Consider the following 22,089-nt stretch of genomic DNA (forward strand, 5'->3'; position numbering starts at 1 on the left):
TTTAGGAGTAAATATTTGTGATACTTGGAGCACCTGAAGTAAGGAAGTAAAGCATACCGAGGTGGTTATTACTTAACCTCATTTCTCTTTTTCTGCCCCAATATATTAAAATTAGCCAGTCTTTTTGAAATCTACTGGGGGAAATAACTAATTTTATCTATCTCAAGTTCCGATTGGGAAATGGGAAGGATACAAATTCTTCATGAATAAATAAACAAATAAATATATGTTGTTACTTCCTGGCACATCTTAGATTAGTCTTAGTTGAGGACAACATCTGTGACACTCAAGGGGCCACACCTGACAGGACAGGAGAATTAAGAAGAGAGGGAGGAAGTGGGAGAAGGCGACAGATTCCCTCACGCCCCAGCGAAATGAGGAAAGAACTGGGAAGAAGGAAGAAGCCAGAGGGGGGCAGACTTGCCTTTACCCAGCAGCCCCGGCTGAAACTTACCAGGGCAGTTTGGGGAACCTTCTTTACAGATGACTTTCTAGAAGCCTGGAGGGCCCAGGAAAATCAAAATTTTACTGTGTGCTCCTGTTTGTCTATGGCAGTTACTCTGAGTTGGAAGATCAGGTTCTGGTCTTATTATTATTATTACTTTTTTTTTTTTTTTTTTTTTTTTTTTTTTTTGCGGTACACGGGCCTCTCACTGCTGTGGCCTTTCCCGTTGCGGAGCACAGGCTCCGGACGCGCAGGCTCAGCGGCCATGGCTCACGGGCCTAGCCTCTCCGCGGTATGTGGGATCCTCCCAGACCGGGGCACGAACCCGGGTCCCCTGCATCGGCAGGTGGACCCTCAACCACTGCACCACCAGGGAAGCCCAGGTTCTGGTCTTACAAAAGGTTCACTGCCTAAATTCTTCATGGGCAAGTAGAAAAGGCCAGGAAGAGCAGGTTAAGACAGATGAAGGAAGGAAGTACTCTGCTTCCATGAGGCCACCCCACCTTTCACCTCTGCTTTGCAGAGACTCAAAATGTTAAAAATGTGATTAACAAATTGGACTAGGGGCCTGAGGACCGAATAGTTCTACCCACATCACAGCAGCTGTAGTTAATTCTTTGTGGCGGTTTGGGAGCTAGCTTGGCGCAAAATGAAGCAGAAAAAGTGGTTTCATTCCGACATCCCACAAGCCTCCCCTTATGCTAATGTTTCCTTTGTTTCTTGCCAACCCTTCCCACCCCTTTCTAAAACCTTCAAGAAAGGATTATAGTCATTAGCTACTTAGTGTGAATAGATGTTATCTCTTAAGAGGATATTTCCATTTTAACCTTGTCTCCAATTGAAGGCCTCCCAGACTGTTAGAGGAATTTTAAGAATATATTTAAGAATATGTAGCAATTCTTTCTTTCTCAGATACTAGTCACGCCCTGGTAACATCACAGTAGATCTATCCAAGGTTGAGAGTCGAGCAGTACACACCGCTTCCCTCTCTGTTCCTACATTAGCTTACTTCTCTACTGGTTGGCCAACATTTGAGCCCAACTTCGCTCTGTTCCAGTGACTCCTGCCCTCGTGCTCCTCCCTGAAACGTCCCCGTGATCCAGAAACTAGAGGGTCATCCTTGGTGCAGTGGGACCTCCTGGGTCCCTTTGTTCCAACTCTGCTCAGCACTCAGTCTCGTTGGTTGTGGTCAGGACCATTCTGGTTGTGAGATATTTTGACTATCACTGCTGCTTCTACATCTTTAAGTGTACTTTTCCACGTTTACCTTACAAATTCAGGCACACCTCTCCTCCTGCAAATCAACAACCGTCACAGCTAACTGAAATCTTTTCCGAAATCGATCTCCCCCAGCTATGAATGAAAAAAAGAAAGCACTGCTGAATAATAAACTCTGCAAACAATATGGCTGGGGGAGAAAAGAATATAACTACTTTTGGTTCTTCAACTTTAGTATACCTAAGAATCACCTGGAGAATATGTTTAAAATGCAGATTTCTAGGCCTTGTCTTCAGAGATTCGGATTCCGCAGATCTGGGATGATTCGGGAATCTATCTTTTTAACTTGCATCCTAGGTACATTTGATGGAGATGCTGTCTGAATCACACTTTAAAAACGTGGAACTCGACTGTTGCTGTGAATTATGCGCTGTGGCCTGTGGGTAGGACGTCTGTTCTTCACAAGGAGCTTAGTTTATCAGGATTTGATGTCAATTCCTACAGCTTTAACTACAGATGATGACGATGATACAAGTATTCCTGATGCATTTTCATTGATTGGTGCTCCAATCTTCCTAGTCTTCTCTAAACACATTCTCTTTTGTTTTGAAATTACAGAGTCTGTCATCCCGAGTAGTGGAACATTTCATGTAAAGCTCCCTAAGAAACACAGTGTGGAACTTGGAATAACCATAAGTTGTAAGTACAAGTGATATCTTTTAAAATGCAGAGTTTTAGGAAGACATGAGAAAAGCGTATTCTCAAATGGTTTACAGGCATGGCAAATGTTTTAAGTTTCATTGCCAAGTTTCTACCTAATGGTACAAAAATGTGGAGCCGGTTACCCTCCAGCACTGAATAGCTGTGTGAATGGAGCAAGTTACTGTAACTCTCTTCAGTCTCAGGTTTCTTCACCTATAAAATGGAAATAAGCGTATCTGCGAAATATCCTCATTTTGTAGGTTATTCAGAGTATTAAATAAAATAACATATTTATATACCTAGTATAATCCCTGGCAAATAATGAGTAAGTACTCAATAAATACGTCTCACACACCCCCCATGAATAATTAGATGGCATATGAAGGAATAGAGGTTCTCTACATTTTAACATACTATAGATTAAGTTTTCACAATAATCTATTGAGACTATCTTCCCATCTGTCCACTATGCATCTATAATTCATTTTGCAAGAATGAAATAATGTCTTTTTCTTTAGTAACTTCCTGAATTCCTCCATGGTACAAGGTGCCTGGGTAACCAAGCCAAAAAGAAAAGGAGGACATATAAATGTGTTTAATTCCCTCTTTTCCTCAGGCTCTAGATTTATAACTGCTTTGGTAAAACAGCTTTGAAAATTTGAGCCCCAGTGGAAATTTGTAGAATGGAAATTGAGGTCTCTATGCTTTTAATATCCATAAACTAAGTTCATCCATAAATGCTTCAAGAAAATGAGGCAAATGATTAATGCATGAAGACCAAAGGAGACCTAGAAGCGACATCTGTGACCAAGGTGTGGTCCCTTCCAGAGAGTGATGAGGCTACGTAAAGGTGCCTTTTACATCACGTAAAAGTGATGTAAATAGCATTTACATCAGTGGCTAAGGCAAAAACCAAGAGTTCTCAAGTGGGTGTATGAAATGGGAGCTGTTCAATTCAACTTTGACAATATACATTTAACATCGAAGATGAAGTTTTATTAATAACCAATAAATCACATATATCTAATGTAACACCAAAAATAGTGGTACTACAATATGGAATAAATGTTAAGAACAAGAAGCCAGGGCTTCCCTGGTGGTGCAGCGGTTGAGAGTCCGCCTGCTGATGCAGGGGACACGGGTTCGTGCCCCGGTCCAGGAGGATCCCACATGCCACGGAGCGGCTGGGCCCGTGAGCCATGGCTGCTGAGCCAATGCGTCCGGAGCCTGTGCGCCGCAACGGGAGAGGCCACAGCAATGAGAGGCCCGCGTACCGCAAAAAAAAAAAAGAACAAGAAGCCATATGTATGAGAGCCTGTATCTCCCCCAACCCCCAGTGCTGGGAGAAAAGTAGGACTGATGGATCTGACGTTCCTCTGTAGAGTAAGTAGAAAGATGAAATGGGACTTTGGAGACTCCAGACCTATTCTAGTTGCTACTACAGTCATTTACGCCTTTAACTGGGTCGCTTCCCCTTTCGGTTTGTTCATTACGAGGCAAAGATGGTATGCCACTGTTCTGTCACCAGCTGTGCTTGCTGAGATTAAGGGAGAGCTCATCAGAACTTACTATTCTAAAAGTATCTGGGGCTCTACGTGGCTTCTGCAACCCGCATGTAACTTTAACCCTGCTCTCATTTATCCTGTCTATTCCATTCCATTCATTTATTCCATCAGAATTGGCCGTGAACGGGGCACCTCTTGGAGTTGCGCAGTGTAGAGCCTGCTTGCTGGCTGCACGCAGAGACCCTGCTTCCACCCCATTCTTTCTTCCTCCTGCCTCCATTCAGTAAAGACACTCTGAGTGCCATGGCCCAATACTAAGTTTTGAGTCCTTAGAAATGCTTACTACTGGTGCATCTACAGAAGACCCCTATTCCTCGGAAGCTTCTCTTACCACACAGTTTGCCACACTGTAATTTTACTCTCAAATTTTACTTAAGAGGATGGTCTTTTTTAATGCAATAGATTTATTCTTTTTTATTTGAAAAGCAGTTTTATTTATTTTATTTTCCATTATGGTTTATCACAGGATATTGAATATAGTTGCCTGTGCTATACAGTAGGACCTACTTGTTTATCCATTCTATAGATAATAGTTTGCATCTGCTAATCCCAAACTCCCAATCCTTCCCTTCCCCATTCCCCTCCCCCTTGGCAACCACAAGTCTGTTCTCTATGTCTGTGAGTCTCTTTCTGTTTCATAGATAAGTTCATTTGTGTCATATTTTAGATTCCACATATAAGCGATATCATATGGTATGTGTCTTTCTCTTTCTGACTTACTGCACTTAGTATGATCATCTCTAGGTCTGTCCATGTACATAGCTGCAAATGGCATTATTTCATTCTTTTTTATGGCTGAGTAATATTCCATTGTGTGTGTGTGTGTGTATGTACATATATATATATATATATACCATATCTTCTTTATCCATTCATCAGTCCATGGACATTTAGGTTGTTTCCACACCTTGGTTATTGTAAATAGTGCTGCTATGAACCTAGGGGTGCATGTATCTTTGTGAATTATAGCTTTGTCCAGATATATGCTCAGGAGTGGGATTGCAGGATCAAATGGCAACTCGCAATAGATTTATTCTTAAAGATTAATATACATAAAAATGTAATTTAACTATAAAGGAGAGTATCCCTTTAAAAACTAATCCTGTGATAGATTCCTTTTTCAAAGTCAGTATTTATATGTTCAGTTTGTTTCAAGTGTGGCCATGTACACACAACTGCAAAATATTTTATTCGCATAAAGAATCATATAAAATTATGCTTTATGATGATGTTACATATGTACTAAAACTGATTTTAATACCAATCATGGAAACTATCCCCAAACCCCACAAAACTGCTTGAATTTTAGCCAGCTGTAAAGTAAAGCTTTTCATGGAAGCTAAAAGTTTTGTGCCATACCCGGATGGAGAAATGATACGTAAGCTCATCAAACATGCCTGTCAGTCCTTCTAGAGCTCCAGCTCCATTTACACAACTAATCCTCACCATCCTGAGTTAGTGTCTCCTCGTGGAAAATACTCATATTTTGCCAGTTGAGAAAGCAGAATTTGCTAAAGAAAAAAAAACAAAACAGAATCCATTTTCATTGTTACAGAATAGTAAATTCCTGAGGTCTAGCACAGTTCCTGGCACATACGAGATGCTTGTTTAATCCCTGTCTTTGTTGAAGGAGTGAATGAGGAGTCTGTAACCAATGTTCTTCTAACCAGTGTGCCCTCCAGGAAATGAGCCTCTGAGGGCGATGAGGAATATAGATGCTTGTGCAAAGTCTATTGCATGAACTGAAGAAGCATGAACTTGGAAAATGATGAAGAGCAAGGACTCAGAGCCCAGACTGCCCCACTTCCCAACTCTCTTGACCGCTCTGTACTGAGTTTCCTTGTCTATAAAATGGCATGCTCATTACCTTCTTTGCAGCACTGTTGAGAAAATTAGATGAGTTAGTGTATGTAAGGTGCCCAGAACACCTTGTGAACCGTAATGAATGTTAATTATTATAATGATCGATATTTATTTTCCACATAGAGCCTCATGAAATATTTTAAGCAAGGCTCTACCCCACAAAATTTAGTGCCAACCGTAATTATCCTACCTAAGTAGGAAACCAAAGGACCCTCTTCTCACTCATACACACACGGGTACTGTTAGGGAAACTGAGGCACTATAGGGGTTTATGAATGTTTCTATCTTTTTTTTTGTACATCTTTATTGGAGTATAATTGCTTTACAATGGTGTGTTAATTTCTGCTTTATAACAAAGTGAATCAGTTATACATATACATATGTTCCCATATCTCTTCCCTCTTGCGTCTCCCTCCCTCCCACCCTCCCTATCCCACCCCTCTAGGTGGTCACAAAGCACCAAGCTGATCTCCCTGTGCTATGTTGCTGCTTCCCACTAGCTATCCGTTTTACGTTTGGTAGTGTATATATGTCCATGCCACTCTCTCACTTTGTCACAGCTTACCCTTCCCCCTCCCCATATCCTCAAGTCCATTCTCTAGTAGGTCTGTGTCTTTATTCCCTTCTTACCCCTAGGTTCTTCATGACATTTTTTTTCTTAGATTCCATATATATGTGTTAGCATATGGTATTTGTCTTTCTCTTTCTGACTTACTTCACTCTGTATGACAGACTCTAGGTCCATCTACCTCACTACAAATAACTCAATTTCGTTTCTTTTTATGGCTGAGTAATATTCCATTGTATATATGTGCCACATCTTCTTTATCCATTCATCCGATGATGGACACTTGGGTTGTTTCCATCTCCGGGCTATTGTAAATAGAGCTGCAATGAACATTTTGGTACATGACTCTTTTTGAATTATGGTTTTCTCAGGGTATATGCCCAGTAGTGGGATTGCTGGGTCATATGGTAGTTCTATTTGTAGTTTTTTAAGGAACTTCCATACTGTTCTCCATAGTGGCTGTACCAATTCACATTCCCACCAGCAGTGCAAGAGTGTTCCCTTTTCTCCACACCCCCTCCAGCATTTATTGTTTGTAGATTTTTTGATGATGGCCATTCTGACCGGTGTGAGATGATATCTCATTGTAGTTTTGATTTGCATTTCTCTAATGATCTCACTATCTTTATACAAAGTCCTCTTTCTGTATCTTCATCTTGTGAAAGCTCTGAGTAGTGAGAAATAGGCCTCCACCTCGGGAAGCGTACCATCAGAGCCTTCACGCTTGGCTTGAGGCTCACTCTTCATACCTAATTGACTGAGAAATGAGTCCCTCTGATTTTGGATGTGGTGAGCAGTTTTAGACTAATTTTCATAAGTTCCTGATGAGACATTCATAGCACATTAGCATCAGGCATTACTTTTATAGATTTTATTGCTATGATATGGAGTAATTTATTATAGCAAATAAAGTAGAACAGCCTAGCAGAAGGATGCAGTTTGGGACAAGAAGCAGCATCCTGAAGCTCTGACACCTCAGCCAGTCAGAAACCAGAGCCCATACCCTCCAATGCAGCTCACCTGCCTTTCAAGTCAGAGAACTGTGCTTGTCTCTGCAACGTGTAGTTGTCCGTAAAGATCTTTTGGTATCGAAGTTTTCTTTGGAGGTTTTATTACAAGGGAGTTTTATCTACTTTGTACCATGCATGGCACTAAGCAGTTTATATGTGTTTTCTCATTTAATCCTGAAAGTGGCCCTATAACATCTGTGCCCATTTTACACAGCTGGATAAGCTGCCCAAAGACCCAGAGCTAATAAAAGGCCGTGCAGGGATTCAAACCCTTTCTGTCTGACTTAACACTGGCTGTGTTCGTGTTAACACTCATCCCTGTCACCATCTGATTGATGAATCTTCCCAGATCCTATATTAGAAAAGCAAGAGACAGCATTTTGTGAGTGCAGTTAATTTATTGGCTTTCCTTTTTAGTTGTGACTGAATTGTCTTCAGGAACAAAGGCCTGCTTTATTTTTTGTAAAATCATAAAGCATTCTTTATAACAAGAACAACAAATCTGTCATTTTCGCCTTAAGTCTTAAACGTATTTAGAAGAGAAATGTGTTCATGGTTTTTTGCCAACTTTGCAATAAAAACTCTACTCACTGGTCCATTTCAAATCAAATAACCAGTTTTACTTGCCAGGTAGTATATATGTATGTGTGTGTGTGTGTGTGTGTGTGTGTGTGTGTGTACACACGCACATATTTATATGGTTACAATGAAAGTAAAACTGAATGATTGCGTGAGTGAGTGAGTGTGTGTGTGTGTGTGTGTGTGTGTGTGTGTGTGTGTGCTTCTCCAGTGTAGTTTGGACAGTTTATCAGGTCCTTTGAGCAAAGTACCTTGACTAGCAGAGTAAGTTCCATGAACGGCTAGACATTATAGAATGTTCTTGGAATGATTCACATTTAATTAGCTTCACACTGCAGAAGATTTCACCCGTCTTCAGATACAGAAAAAGTGTTTTAAACAAAAGATAGGGACTGTCATTTTCTACCTCTTCCAACAACTGTTTGAGAAGAAAAGAATCCAAATTCACTGTGAGAACCAGTTTGTGACAGTGACAGACGACCAGTGATTTTAAAGCTTCGTGAGTCAAAAGATGCTAGCTTGAAAACACGCCTTTAGCCCTGCTCCTACCCCAAACCCCCATTTTAAAGTGACAGTATAAGATTTTTCAGGAGGCAGAAACTCATAAGGAGAAGAGGAAAAGAAAAATAGATAACAACAACCAAATTTGGAAGTGGCAAAGAAGATGGAGAAAGATTAATTTAAAGAAGCAGAGTGGAAAGCTGACAGCCTGATGTGCATCCTAAACTCCCAGCAAGTCAGAGAGGTGGAATCAGGAACTTCTGGAAGCAAGAGTGATGGGAGAGGGCTTCCCTGGTGGCACAGCGGTTGAGAGTCCGCCCGCCGATGCAGAGGACACGGGTTCGTGCCCCAGTCCGGGAAGATCCCACATGCCGCAGAGCGGTTGGGCCCGTGAGCCATGGCCACTGAGCCTGCGCGTCCGGAGCCTGTGCTCCGCAACGGGAGAGGCCACAACAGTGAGAGGCCCGCGTACCGCAAAAAAAAAAAAAAAAAAGTGATGGGAGAGTACGAACACAGGGGGATTGGTTGAAAGTCTGTTAAGAATGAATGAGTCCCTCAGATGCCTTCCCCAACTCAGAACCGCCAAGCACCCCTCCCCTTCCTGGCAGAGCCTAGTTTTATCCTCTGGAAAACGTGAAAGGAAGGGTCTCTGGATTGGGAGGGCACAGCTGAGTGTACCAGTCCAGCTCTGAAAGCAGAGATTCAGTGAGACACTGAATGAGGAGACTGCTGGTCTTTTCACAGAAGCTCAAAGAAGCCAGGTATCCAGGCTTAATCCCCTCCGAGCTGGAGGAAGAATCAGTGCCATCTGGCACTGAACTATACAGAAGCAGTCTGGCCTGAACTATACAGTGACGACCGTAATCCAGGAGCCCCACTCAGGGGCACCAAGCTTTCAAACAGCTACTTTGGAGAGCCATCTTTGATGTGAACAGACAGCTAAGAAAAACACAGGCACTTGGAGGAAAGAATCTAAGATGCAAGACTATCACCAAAAACAAAGAAGAAAACAGAAACAGCACATGCAGGAAGAAGAAAACTTTAAAAAGAAAAAAAAAATGATCATTAACATCATTTGTATCCCTGGGTGGGAGGCCCTGAATACTATTACACAGTAGCCTCCAGAGGGGAACAAAGAGCTCTTGAAAAGTAAGAATATGGCAGAAATGAAGGAGTTCAACAGAAATACTGGAAAAAATGTTGAGGAAGATTTCTAGAAATTAGGACAAAACAACAAATAAATAAATGAAGAATCTAGACTAAATAGGAAAATTATACGAGTCCAAATAACACAATATCCAAATAATAGACGTTACAAAAAGAAAGAGGAGAGAAAAGCATCAAGGATATATTTTCATAAATTTCCTAGAATTGATGGATATAAGTTTCCAGATGTATGAGTCCATGAGCTGTGGATGAAAACAGACCCACACCAAGGCACATCATCATGAGATTTGAAAACTGGGAGAAAAAGACAATGCTACAGGCTTCCAGTGGGGGTGGGCAGTTTTCACACAGTGTATCAGAACACAAATAATAAACCGAGTAATCAGAATGGCATCAGGCTTCTCAACAAATAGCAGTTCTGGAATCTAGAAACCAATGGAAGAGTGCCTTCAAAATTCTGAGGGAGAAGAAATTTCCAGCCTAGAATTCTCCATCTAGCAAAGGTGGAAGTAAAAAAAAAGACAACTATGCAAGAATTCAGAATACTCTCCTCGCACGCACTCTTCCTCGGGAAGCTGTCAGAGAACGTGTACCAACCACCAAAAGAGAGTAAAGCCAGGAAGAGGGAGAATTGGATTCAGGAGGCAAGGGCTCCAGGGATGCAAGAGAGAGTGTTAAAAGGTAAACTGAGGCATATTAAACATTTTAAGAGTTTATTTGAGCAAAAAAATGGATTCAAATCTGGCAGCACCAAACCAGAAGTAGTTAGGAATGCTCCCCCAACAGGAGTCTGGGGAAAGACAGATATAGGAAGAGCAGAGGCAAAGAAAGGAAATTATTTAACTCGCTGTAACTTAAAGCCTAGTTGGCTGTTTGTGACTGGTTGTCCTTAGTATTTTGATTTCATAACCTTGTAAAAGCTTAGATTTTTGGTTGGCTTCCTTGGGCTACCACAGCATTAGAGCCACCTCAGTCTAATGGCCTCCTTCTTTAATTAATTTAACAGGAATGAAAAGAAACTCTGGGTTCCCAGGGTCTGTGGGAAGGAACTTCCCAAGGTCTGTGTAGTAACCCTAGAAAGCAAACGTTCCAGATGGGTTGGAAACCTCTAGTAGAATTCTTGATATGATATAACATGTTGAGAGATTACAGGTCTGAGGAGTTGACTTCATGGTAAACACAAGAAAATTAAGCCAACAAAGGCATCAAGACAACAGAAAATATATCCTTTAGAAAAGGCAGGTAATCATGCCATGCAACATGGCTTGTCTTCTAATACTGTTTGCAGTCATACTAAAGTAAATGCTAAATATCAATTTTACAAAAAATGACAAAACTGTATTGGAAGAATGGGGGAACAAGAACTGTGTCTGAATATGGTGGTGATGTAGAGGCAGAAGAGAACTGACTTCTCATCTTTCATAACAGAAAGAGGCAGCATGCGAGATTTTTTCTTTTTTTAGTTGCGGCATGCAAACTCTTAGTTGCGGCATGTGGGATCTAGTTCCCTGACCAGGGATCGAACCCAGGCCCCCTGCACTGGGGGTGTGGAGTCTTAGCCACTGGACCACCAGGGAAGTCCCCCCATCTCCCCTTTTTATCCAGCTTTTCTCCAGGATTTCATGGCCAGTGCCCAGAGCAGACGTGCCTAGCTCATAGTTGGTGTTCAATGAGTATGTGTTCGATGGATGGCTCTGTGAACTTCAATTCAGTGGATTTCACAGTTCAATGGAGAACTCCAAGCAAATTCAAAGCACTGAGCGAGTGCTAATGTATTCTCACTCAAAGAGTCACAAAGCCCTCGGAGGTGAGGCAAGTCAGGAAGTGAGATCCTTCCAATGAGGACAGTGGCAAATTAGAGACGGAAGGCTCCATCTGAAGGAGAGAGTGGGAAAGTGAGTCCAATGTTGCTGGATAATCATCATAATAAACACTTATGTTTATGTTATTATAACATAACCACTTACATAAACACTTATGTACTGTATTGTATGTGCACTGCTCCAGTCACTTTACATAGAAAAATTCAATCCTTACAACAAAAACTGTATGAGATCAGCACTGTTGTTCTTTACCACCATTTCACAGACCAGGAAACTAAGGTGTCTGAACACTATGTGCTCAGGCATACACGGCTTATATGTGGAAGAGGCAGGATTTGGAACCCAAGCATCTGGCTGCCGAATCTTGCCTCTTCATCACTATACCATATTGCCTCTCTAACTTTTTAAAAGAAGCTGTACATCTGTATGAAATCTACTACTTTTTAAATGTTCGCAACTAATTTTTTAAAGCACTACAAGTCAAGCAAAGCATGCTTGGTTTGTACCTTCCTCAGAGAAGAATCAAAACATGGTGCTAACCTAAGTGTCCATCGACAAATGAATGGATAAAGAAGATGTGGCACATATATACAATGGAATATTACTCAGCCATAAAAAGAAACGAAATTGAGTTATTTGTAGTGAGGTGGATGGACCTAGAGCCTGTCATACAGAGTGAAGTAAGTCAGAAAGAGAAAAATAAGTACCGTATGCCAACACATATATATGGAATCTAAAAAAAAAAAAAAAAAAAGGTTCTCAAGAGCCTAGGGGCAGGACAGGAATAAAGATGTGAACGTAGAGAATGGACTTGAGGACATGGGGAGGGGGAAGGGTAAGCTGGGACAAAGTGAGAGAGTGGCATGGACATATATACACTACCAAATGTAAAACAGATCTAGTGGGAAGCAGCCGCATAGCACAGGGAGATCAGCTCGGTGCTTTGTGACCACCTAGAGGGGTGGGATAGGGAGAGTGGGAGGGAAACACAAGAGGGAGGAGATATGGGGATATATGTATATGTAGAGCTGATTCACTTTGTTATAAAGCAGAAACTAACACACTATTGTAAAGCAATTATACTCCAATAAAGATGTTAATGAATAAATAATATAGGCTCAAAAAAAAAACCATGGTGCTAGGTCTATTCACAATAGCTAAGACATGGAAACAATCTAAATGTCCATCGACAAATGAATGAATAAAGAAGATGTGGTACATATATACAATGAAATACTACTTGGCCATAAAAAAGAATGAAATAATGCCATTTGCAGCAACATGGATGGACCTGGAGATTATCATACTAAATGAAGTAAGTCAGAAAGAGAAAGACAAATAACATATAATATCACTTATGTGTGGAATCTAAAATATGACACAAATGCACTTATTTATGAAACAGAAACGACTCAGATATAGAGAACAGACTTGTGGTTGTCAAGGGGAAGGGGAGTGGGGGAGGGATGGATTGGGAAGTTGGGGTTAGCAGATGTAAACTATTATATATAGAATGGATAAACAACCCCAAGTTCCTACTGTATAGCACGGAGAACTATATTCAATATCCTATGATAATCCATAATGGAAAAGAATATAAAGAAAGAATGTATATATATGTATAACTGAGTCACTTGGCTGTACAGCAGAAATTAACATAACATTGTAACTCAACTATACTTCAATTAAAATTTTTTTTTAAAGAAAAATAAAATAAAACATGGTGCCAGGGTGTGCAAACCATGACTGAGCCCTCAAAGCCCCAAAGGCATGGCCACATTTAATGTGCCTGGTAAGCATGGTAGTGATAGTGTCAGGAGCTCAACTTCTGGGCTCAACTTCATCACTCCAGTGGGCATCCACCCTGATGAACCTTTCAGACCTCAAGTATGGACTTGATTAAAGGAGAAAGAGAAGAATGTAGTAAACATGAAATGGGCACCATACATGTCTGTAGACCATTAGAAATTTCACACCCCTCTGCAAAGCTGTGTGGGTTTGTCCAGAGGTCACAGTGTTGTTTTCCTCTGTTAGAAGGATGACAGAGATGGGTTTGATGTATTTCGTTGCCTATACTGTTTTGTTTTAGTCCATTTCAATGGAAAATGAATTTTTTAAAAACCAAGGGAAGCATTGAGTGCTCTGTGATGGTTACTAAAGCTTGGAAAAATATCGTGTAAAGTTATTGGCAGATGCTAGGAAAGTTGTATTCGCTGATTATAACGAAGGTTTTGTTTTTGTGCCCTGTGCCCAGAACGATTTGCTGTTCTGAAATGTAATATGAGTAAAACCGCTGGATGTTTATATTTCTGTAGTGGAATTATATCAAATCACTGAGTGGAGGTTTAAATTATGAATTAATTGTAGTGAACAGAATGTTTTGCATTCTTTGCTAGAAGCTAAGAATAGTGATTGGATGAAGTCCCATTAACATTTACTGTGGACTAACTCGGTGGGTAAGGTATGGGTATATGTGTTTGCTTTTTCTTTCAATGATGTGTTGCGATATTAAACCATCTGTTCTTGTGCATAAACATTTTCCTGGGATTCAAATGGGATTATGGGATATGATATGGTTCTGTGATTATTATGGGGTGATCAGACTGTTTATAATAAAATCTTACATTAGGCGCCTTTTAATGATCCTTAAAAAGAAATCACTCCAGGCTTCAGGTTGGTAAAACATCTCCTATTGGAGGCAAATTGTTGTTTATAAATGTTGGTGTGTTCATTTTAATTATTGAACTCCTAAATTAAATGTAAACTTTCTAGGTCAAGATGATATTTTTGTACTTAAATATGGACTATAGTTCATTTTGAGGATTAAGTCTAAGTAGACTCATTGCTAATGGCTTTTCATTATTATTATTCCATTATCACCAAAGGGAAATATTCCTAAGAAAATTTATAAAGCCCAAAACTGACCCCTGTGCAGGATAATAGATTTATCTATAAACTCAATAAAAGTTATATGTAGATGTTTAAATATGAATATATATAAGTATAAATAAATAGCATCAGTCAGATTTCTGAATATTTCAGAGCATTCTAGGTATGAATTTGTGAGCAAAATTTTAATATTTGCAGTCTATCTAGCAAAAGATATCCTTCTGGGGAAAAAAAAAACTTACATTAGTGATTCTCATCCACTTTCCCACCCAGTACACTTGAGTAATATGGCAGGATCCCATGAAGAGTGGTGTCTCCTCACTGGTAAGGAGTGAAAGAATGGGTAGGAGAAGGGATCACATGTAAGTACCACTAAGGGGAGCCCCTGATTGCTTTTAATACACTTTTCTGTTGGACTATTCACTCTTCCCCTCCGTCTCTTGAGAATCACAGATTGAAATAGATTTAATCCAGATGGGCAGCTTTTCAATTGCTTTCTTCAATTGCAGATTTAAAATAACTTTGCTTTAGTTTTCAAGTTTATGAGTACTTTAACACAAACATATTTTTATATCAAGAAGGGGTAATATGCGCATTTTTAAATTCATTTGCTGATTCTCTTTGCTTTGCATACAAACTGTACTTGCATTAATGGCTGCTATACAGTGAGACCTGTACAGTAGTGGGTGAATCGTGGATATAAAGATGTGACTATTCTATCTTCATTATTACAGCACCATCCAGTAGAAAACCAGGAGACCCCCTGGTCATATCAGATATCAAGAAAGGCAGTGTGGCACACAGGTAAGAAAGATGGATTTACTGATTCATCCCAAGGTATTTCTTAATTACAGCAGAAATGACCTCTTCCACACCCAAGACAACCTTGCTAATAGGTCACGGTATTCTCAATATTTTCCAGGCAACCACGATTAATCGATTATATTTTTGACATCCCTAATGTCAATGACTATGTAGAGCTCTCCCCCAGTGTCAGTTTATTTCTGCACCCAGTGCAGACAACAATCACATGAAAATGTTTTTTAGGGTCATTCATGAGTCCAACATAGCCTCTCCTTCACTGATCATCCTCCATCCTTCATTTTTCCCGCTAAAAAACTGAAAGTGGCCCCAATGATGAGAGTCACCCCACATGGAGATAATAGCTTAGGGGAGAGTTTTGCTAGATGCCAGGATGTCCTCCCTAGTCAAGCCAGGTCCTTGAGCCTTAAACAGTGTTTATGTATCCTATTTGGTTCATAGACCACAAAAATCAGGGAGCCTCAAACGTTCAATTTCACAGATCAAAAATATTTTTAAGTGATTAGGAATATTGATGTAAGACTGTTAACTTTCTTTTTATTTTCCAGTTAAGGACTTAAAAAATCCCATCTGTTATCACAGTCATTTCATTAAAGAAATATTTTAACACTCAAAAAGTAGGAAGGACATTGTATGAACTTAGGTATATAGGTATAGGCTCAGATACTGTGACAAGGAGACGTAAACGGAGTGGATCCAACAAGACAGAAGTTTGTCTCTCATACAGCAGTTGGGAGGTAGACAGGCAACGCAGGGCTGGAGAAGCAGCTCTGCCGTCCTCTCCAGCTTCTCCAGTCATTGTGATTTTCCAGCCATAGAAGGGAGGTGGGGTGGTGCAGAGAGAGTCTGGGGTGTGTATCTTTAGGGGATGACCCAGAAGAAGGAAGGGAGAATGGATTCTGGGAAGCAATTAGCAATCTCGGTCACAGACATAATGCGTAAAGGATGGTTCTTACCAAAACATAACCTTCCTTACAGATATGTGTGCATATACATACAGAAGCACCTGCACGCACATATACCTTCTCATTGTTTTTCTCATTTCGTGATGGACCTTTAAAAACTTTCAAGACCTGAAGCAGTCCGTAACCAGTATTAGACTCTCAATGGCCACCTTCCAGATAGCATCCAATTCCCCTTTTCTCCCTACTGCAGCCATAGTGAGTTCCCCAGTGCAGGTGGAAATAGCAGAGACACCAGGACTCAGACCTCCCCTAAGGCCATCCCACCTTGACTCACCTCACTCCCTGTATCCTCTCCTAGTATCTGGACTGCCAAGGACCAAAAGTGGTGCAACAATGTGGAGAAGCATAAGGACACCCGGGCTGTGTAAACCTGGGCCCATTACCCCCCTTCCTGGAAACCTTAGAATTCCTGAGTGACGCTTATATGGTTGTCCTGGTCTAATTGAAGAAAGCAGAAGAAAAATATTTTTTAATACTCTGCAATTTAATGTCAGGGCAGCCATCCAAATTAAGACTGGAGAAAGGGGATTTGTCAGTAAAATGCAGTTTTAAAAGTTGAAGAATCTTATTTCTTCTAAAGGCTACCATAATGCTGCTCTGTGCTAAATGCCTCTTCAATGGCCTGGTCAAGTGCTCCTCATTAATCATGCATTTGCTATGCCTTTACTATCAGAACGGGAACCCTGGAACTTGGGGATAAATTACTTGCCATAGATAACATCAGGCTGGACAACTGTTCCATGGAAGATGCAGTTCAGATCCTTCAGCAGTGTGAAGACTTGGTGAAGCTGAAAATCCGCAAAGATGAAGATAATTCAGGTATTGATAACCTCCTTAGTGAAGACTGATTTCTCTAACTGCCCGTCTGTCACCAAAGATATTAGATCTTGGTGTTTTACATACAACAGCTGGCTAGTGACATGGCAGCAGTGTTTTTTGTAGTTAAGAGGGTCTTTAAATTGGGCGTTGAGAGTGTAGTATGCATTTTAAATAATGGTGCTTTTAAATGGTATAATTAAGACATTTTCATTATATAAACATTATAGCTACATTAAAATAACTTTAGAGATGAAAACTTAATCATCACCTGATACCACCCTAATACAATAGAACTGGTCATTTTCTAGTTGATATTATGTTACGTAATTGTAACCACAGTGCGTGTTCTCTTTTCTCCTTAGCTTTATAAACATGTTACCATTTTACAAACCCTTAATAGCTATCATTTGAATTTACTGCCCGTAATGTATTTACCATTCTTTTCTTCTTACTTAGATTGCTCCCAGTTGTTTTATTACTGTAGGTGGCACAATAACCGATATTTTTATGCGTGGATATCTTTATTCAACTTTTTTTCTTTTGAATTATTTCCTTAGGAAATATTCCTAAAAGTAGGGTGACTGAGTCAAAATAAAAAGGGAATTTTTATGATTTCGAATGAGTCTTGTACCATGTTGCTTTCTAAAAGGACTGTATCCATTGTTAGTGCTTCCAGTTATGTGCGAATACAGGAGAGCGGTGCCTCTCAAACTTGAGAAGGCCTCAGAATCACCGGAAGAGCTCAGTTAAAACACAGTTCCTGAGCGCTCACCCTAGGTGGGGCCTGAGGCTGTCATTTCTAACAAACTTCATCATGATGCTGCTGTGGGCCAAGACCCAGCAATCTGAGTAGCCCCGCAGCAGACGCCCTTTTATCTGATTTTGATAAGAACCCAAGCTAACTGAAAAAAGTTCATGAATTGAAAGAGTCAACTAATGTGGGGATTTATAGAAAGTAACATATATCTATAACATAAACATTTAACTTAAAAATGTACCGATCTTATGGGTGAAGCCAACACTTTCTGCTGATTGTAGTTACAAGCCTTTTGACTTGTTTGCCTAAGTCATACCCATAATATACAGTTTATGATTTCCAGGTTTGGTTTTTGTGTGTTGTTTTGCTTTAATGCAGTGAGAATTTAAATAATTTAAAGCAATCTGAATGCTTACTCCATCTAGATTTTTATTTCCCCAATGTTTTCAAGTTTTTCCTCTGTGTAATTAACTGTTGATTTCTTGCCTAATAATCCCCCTTATTGAATCTTTCCAAAGCATTTGATTTTTTCATAGATCCAATATACTCATATTTCATAGGTTATGTAAGATTCATTAAATTACGTCGTTACAATAACAAGTACAACTGGCATAAACAGGATTGGAAATAATCATAATTGACTCTAAACTTTTAAGCTTTTGACTCAATTGGTAGCAGGAACAGAGGTACACGGGGTACTGCAGAGGGAAACCTATTATTCTGGAACATTCAGTGGCATTGGTCAGTATATTTTACAAAGAGGATGGAGAGTCACAATTAATCCAGTAAATTGGTTAAAGGGAGATTGATTAAGAGAGTTTCTACTGAATATAGTTTCATCCCAACCAATAATGAGCAGTTGTCAATGTCCTGGTATCTCCTGGAATCTAATCCTCTAGATCCAGAGTTCGTGGTCATGTCAAGCCTTGTGTTTATGATTCCTATTCAAAGTCAAAACAAGTTGGTAGTTACATCCATCAGTACAGCTGGTAAAGATGATTATATCCGAGTATACTTTATAATGAACGTTTAAAAATATGCATAGATTTCTACTAGTTATTTCCCAAGCAACTGATTTTCCACACCAACACTTGCATTTCTCTCCTAAAAAGCATGCATTTTTTGGGGGGGATTTATTTTAAAAGAAGGATAAAGCCTCCAGCGTCAGATGGGGTTCTGTCCTAGTAAAGAGGCAAAGCCCTGTGGAGAAACCCATTTTGCATGATTTGCCAAGCTAAGCAGATCTCAGCTATCTTCCTTGCAGAGTGAAGAAGCCAAGCCAGAGATGAATATGTATGGTGCTCGTGGTTGGCGCTGTTCCCAGTTCCAAAGCCAGGCTGTGCAGACACACTGGGGGGAGTTTCAGAAACAACAGCTGAGCACTTGGAGAGCCAGATCTTACTTTCAGTTGCTTCTTTCCTTTGGCTCATTTTTCCCCTTTAGACCCTTCCCCCTACAATCCCTATGCCTAATACTATGGTAATGATCATGCTTGTTAGGGTTTTTTTTTCTAATTTTAAGAGGTCCAGTTTTTAAAATCCTAAATCCTTCCATTGAAAACCATGCACCTCCCCAAAATAAGACTGTAAATATAGGTGCAAGAGACATATTTACCCAAACCAGATTTTCTCAAGTTGTCATATTAAAATATACACCCACTTAGACACATTTTTATAACAGACCATTATTTGAAAATTATCATCTGATCATCGATTTGGAAGAATTTGAGTGTTTCTGTATCCTCTTCCCCCATGAGAATATAAGTATAATTTGAGTAACTGAATCCTTTTTTATTCAGAGCGAAGCAAGAGGAGGGATTATTCAAAATGTAAAACCTGGATATAGACTAGTTCAAGGCCAACTATGTAGACATAAAGAGAACACACTTTTTTTTTTTTTTTTGTGGTACGCGGGCCTCTCACTGTTGTGGCCTCTCCCATTGCGGAGCACGGGCTCCGGACGCGCAGGCCCAGCGGCCATGGCTCACGGGCCCAGCCGCTCCACGGCATGTGGGATCTTCCCGGACTGGGGCACGAACCCGTGTCCCCTGCATCGGCAGGCGGACTCTCAACCACTGCGCCACCAGGGAAGCCCAGAGCACACACTTTTAAATCCAGCTCTACCACATTTGAGCTGTGTCAGTTTGGGCAAGTTACTTAACCTGCCTGAGATTCAGTACCATTTTCAGTAAGGTGCACAAAATAATACCCACCTCGGGGAGCTGTTGTAGCTTGTTGAGAGAGAGATTTCCTGACACAATCAATATTCAGTAACTGGGAACTATTTTTATTATTATTGCATCCTGACATGCCTTTCCCCACATTAGTTCTGATCCTTGGTCAAGATATAAATGAGTGGAAAATAAGCATTATTCATGACAACAGTCACTGATTTTGGAAGTTTGATACCTTGCTTAATCTGAAATTAAGCTGGTGATTTAAATTGTTGCCATCCTTTGTCTCTGTATTTTAGAATGGTAATACTCGGTATATATGCTTCACTCCCTAAAATATTGCTTATACTAATATTGGACTTTCTGTACCAGTAGACTTCAGGAGTCTTCCAGTTCTTAAGTGTCTGCTCCTCTCGATCCTTGGTTCTCTGACCAGTTACAGAAAGTTTATAACCATACTTGATATAACTTGGTTTCCTAAGCTAGTAATACTGGAATTGAGTTTAACAGATGTTGCTTCAAAATGTAAGCCTGTCTTCCAGCTACAATAATTTTATTGCTCTGCCTTGTACTTTCAAGGAGATGGTAGAACTATTCTCAAACGTTGTTAAAGTCTTTGTTTTTCATTCAGTCACGCCATCAGCATTTATTTAGTGTCTGCAAGGTACTAGGGACTGCCAGTTCTTAGATTAAAAAGGACACACCATCTCTGCCCTTAAATCAGTCACCATGTTATAGGAGAAACGGGAGAAAATAATCAACAGTATTATGAATGTTCTAGGTGTGTGCACAAAACGTTAAGAGAACGGGAAGGCACCCATTTGAGACTGGGGAGCTCAAGGAAATGCTTCTAACAACCTTGGCCTTGAAAGTATTTGGGAGGTGTTAAAATTAACCAGAGGAAAAGTATGAGCCAAAGGAAGTCAGAGAGAGCAGCACATCCTAGTAGCAGGTATAGCTGAAGTAAAAAGTTGTGTAAGGACTCAGTAGTGGGTGAATAGATGGATACACTGAAGCCAGATCATTATGGTCCTTCTAACTATGTTAAAAAATGTGAACTTTACCCCAGAAGCCAATGAGGAGCCATTAAAAGACAAAAAGCAGGGGAACGAGGCGAGGGTATTTGGTCTGTGACCACTGGTTGCGGTCACTTACTGAAGTAATGAAGAGGCATTCAAGAGAGTCTGCATTAACTCTGTTTCTAGCGCTGGCTGGGGGAAGCAGTAAAATAAAATGACCAAGAACACTAGGCTGACTTCACAACTGACAAGCTGGGAAACTTCGGAAAATTAACTTCTCTGGGCACCAGTGCCCTCATCCGCAATGTCCATTGAATGCGTCCTGAACGCGGCAGTTTTAAGGATCAAAGGAGGCAATATATTGATATTTTAGCGCTCAGTGACAATGAATGGCACCAAGTAAGGCCCAGTGAATGCAGACTATCAACAGCCATTATTAGGATGCTTTTAAAATTAATTTTAGGGCTTCCCTGGTGGCGCAGTGGTTGAGAGTCCGCCTGCCGATGCAGGGGACACGGGTTCGTGCCCCGGTTCGGGAAGATCCCACATGCCGCGGAGCGGTTGGGCCCGTGAGCCATGGCCGCTGAGCCTGCGCGTCCAGAGCCTGTGCTCCGTGACAGGAGAGGCCGCAACAGTGAGAGGCCCGCGTACCACAAAAAAAAAATAAAATAAATAAAATTAATTTTAGCTTTATTTTACTATGGCCAAATCTTTTGGAACACCTGGGATTGTAGGGAAACCCCCACCCCCCATATTCAGTGGCCATTCTCTCTAGAGGAGCTTGTACATCTGTCATCTTTCGTTACCACGGGAACATAAATCGAGTACAGCCAGTCGGTGCTTGTCTGGGTCCAAGCCTCTAGAGCCATGGCTGTTACCTAATCCCCAGGCCCTCAGAGATGCAAGTAAGATCTATTGCTTGAAATAAGATCTTGACTGCATCTAGATCCAACGTAGCTGAAGAGGGGAGGGTTTGGAGATCTGAGAAAGAACCCTGAAGCGAAGGAGAGAATTTGGGGGAATTGTGGGAAGAAATACACGGAAGCTTCCAAATCTGTCCCAAATAATTTCTAAGGGTCCGCTTTGTATCACTGCCTTTGTGCCAGTCAGATATACGGACGCTAATGGCCTCTCTCTTGATTTAGAGCCCCTCGCTTCTAATACGTAGCATGTTTGTAGAGACTAAAAATTCAGTATTTTCCCT

At 40.6% G+C, this 22,089-nt stretch overlaps 1 protein-coding gene across 5 annotated transcripts in view; it reads left to right on the forward strand.

The window, feature by feature from the left end:
- The window catches only part of GRIP1 (glutamate receptor interacting protein 1), a gene marked incomplete at its 5' end in the record, with an annotated part of 698,195 nt that overhangs the window by 612,665 nt on the left and 63,441 nt on the right, over nucleotides 1-22,089 (forward strand). For all 5 annotated transcript variants that reach the window (XM_079937948.1, XM_079937949.1, XM_079937950.1 and 2 more), the window contains 3 exons: nucleotides 2,282-2,362; nucleotides 15,065-15,134; nucleotides 16,791-16,936. In XM_079937948.1, the coding sequence (XP_079794074.1) occupies nucleotides 2,282-2,362; nucleotides 15,065-15,134; nucleotides 16,791-16,936 (297 nt within the window). The remainder of the gene's footprint in view (nucleotides 1-2,281; nucleotides 2,363-15,064; nucleotides 15,135-16,790; nucleotides 16,937-22,089) is intronic.

This window comes from Stenella coeruleoalba (genome assembly GCF_951394435.1).
Source record: "Stenella coeruleoalba genome assembly, chromosome: 11".
Classification (NCBI taxonomy): Eukaryota; Metazoa; Chordata; class Mammalia; order Artiodactyla; family Delphinidae; genus Stenella; species Stenella coeruleoalba.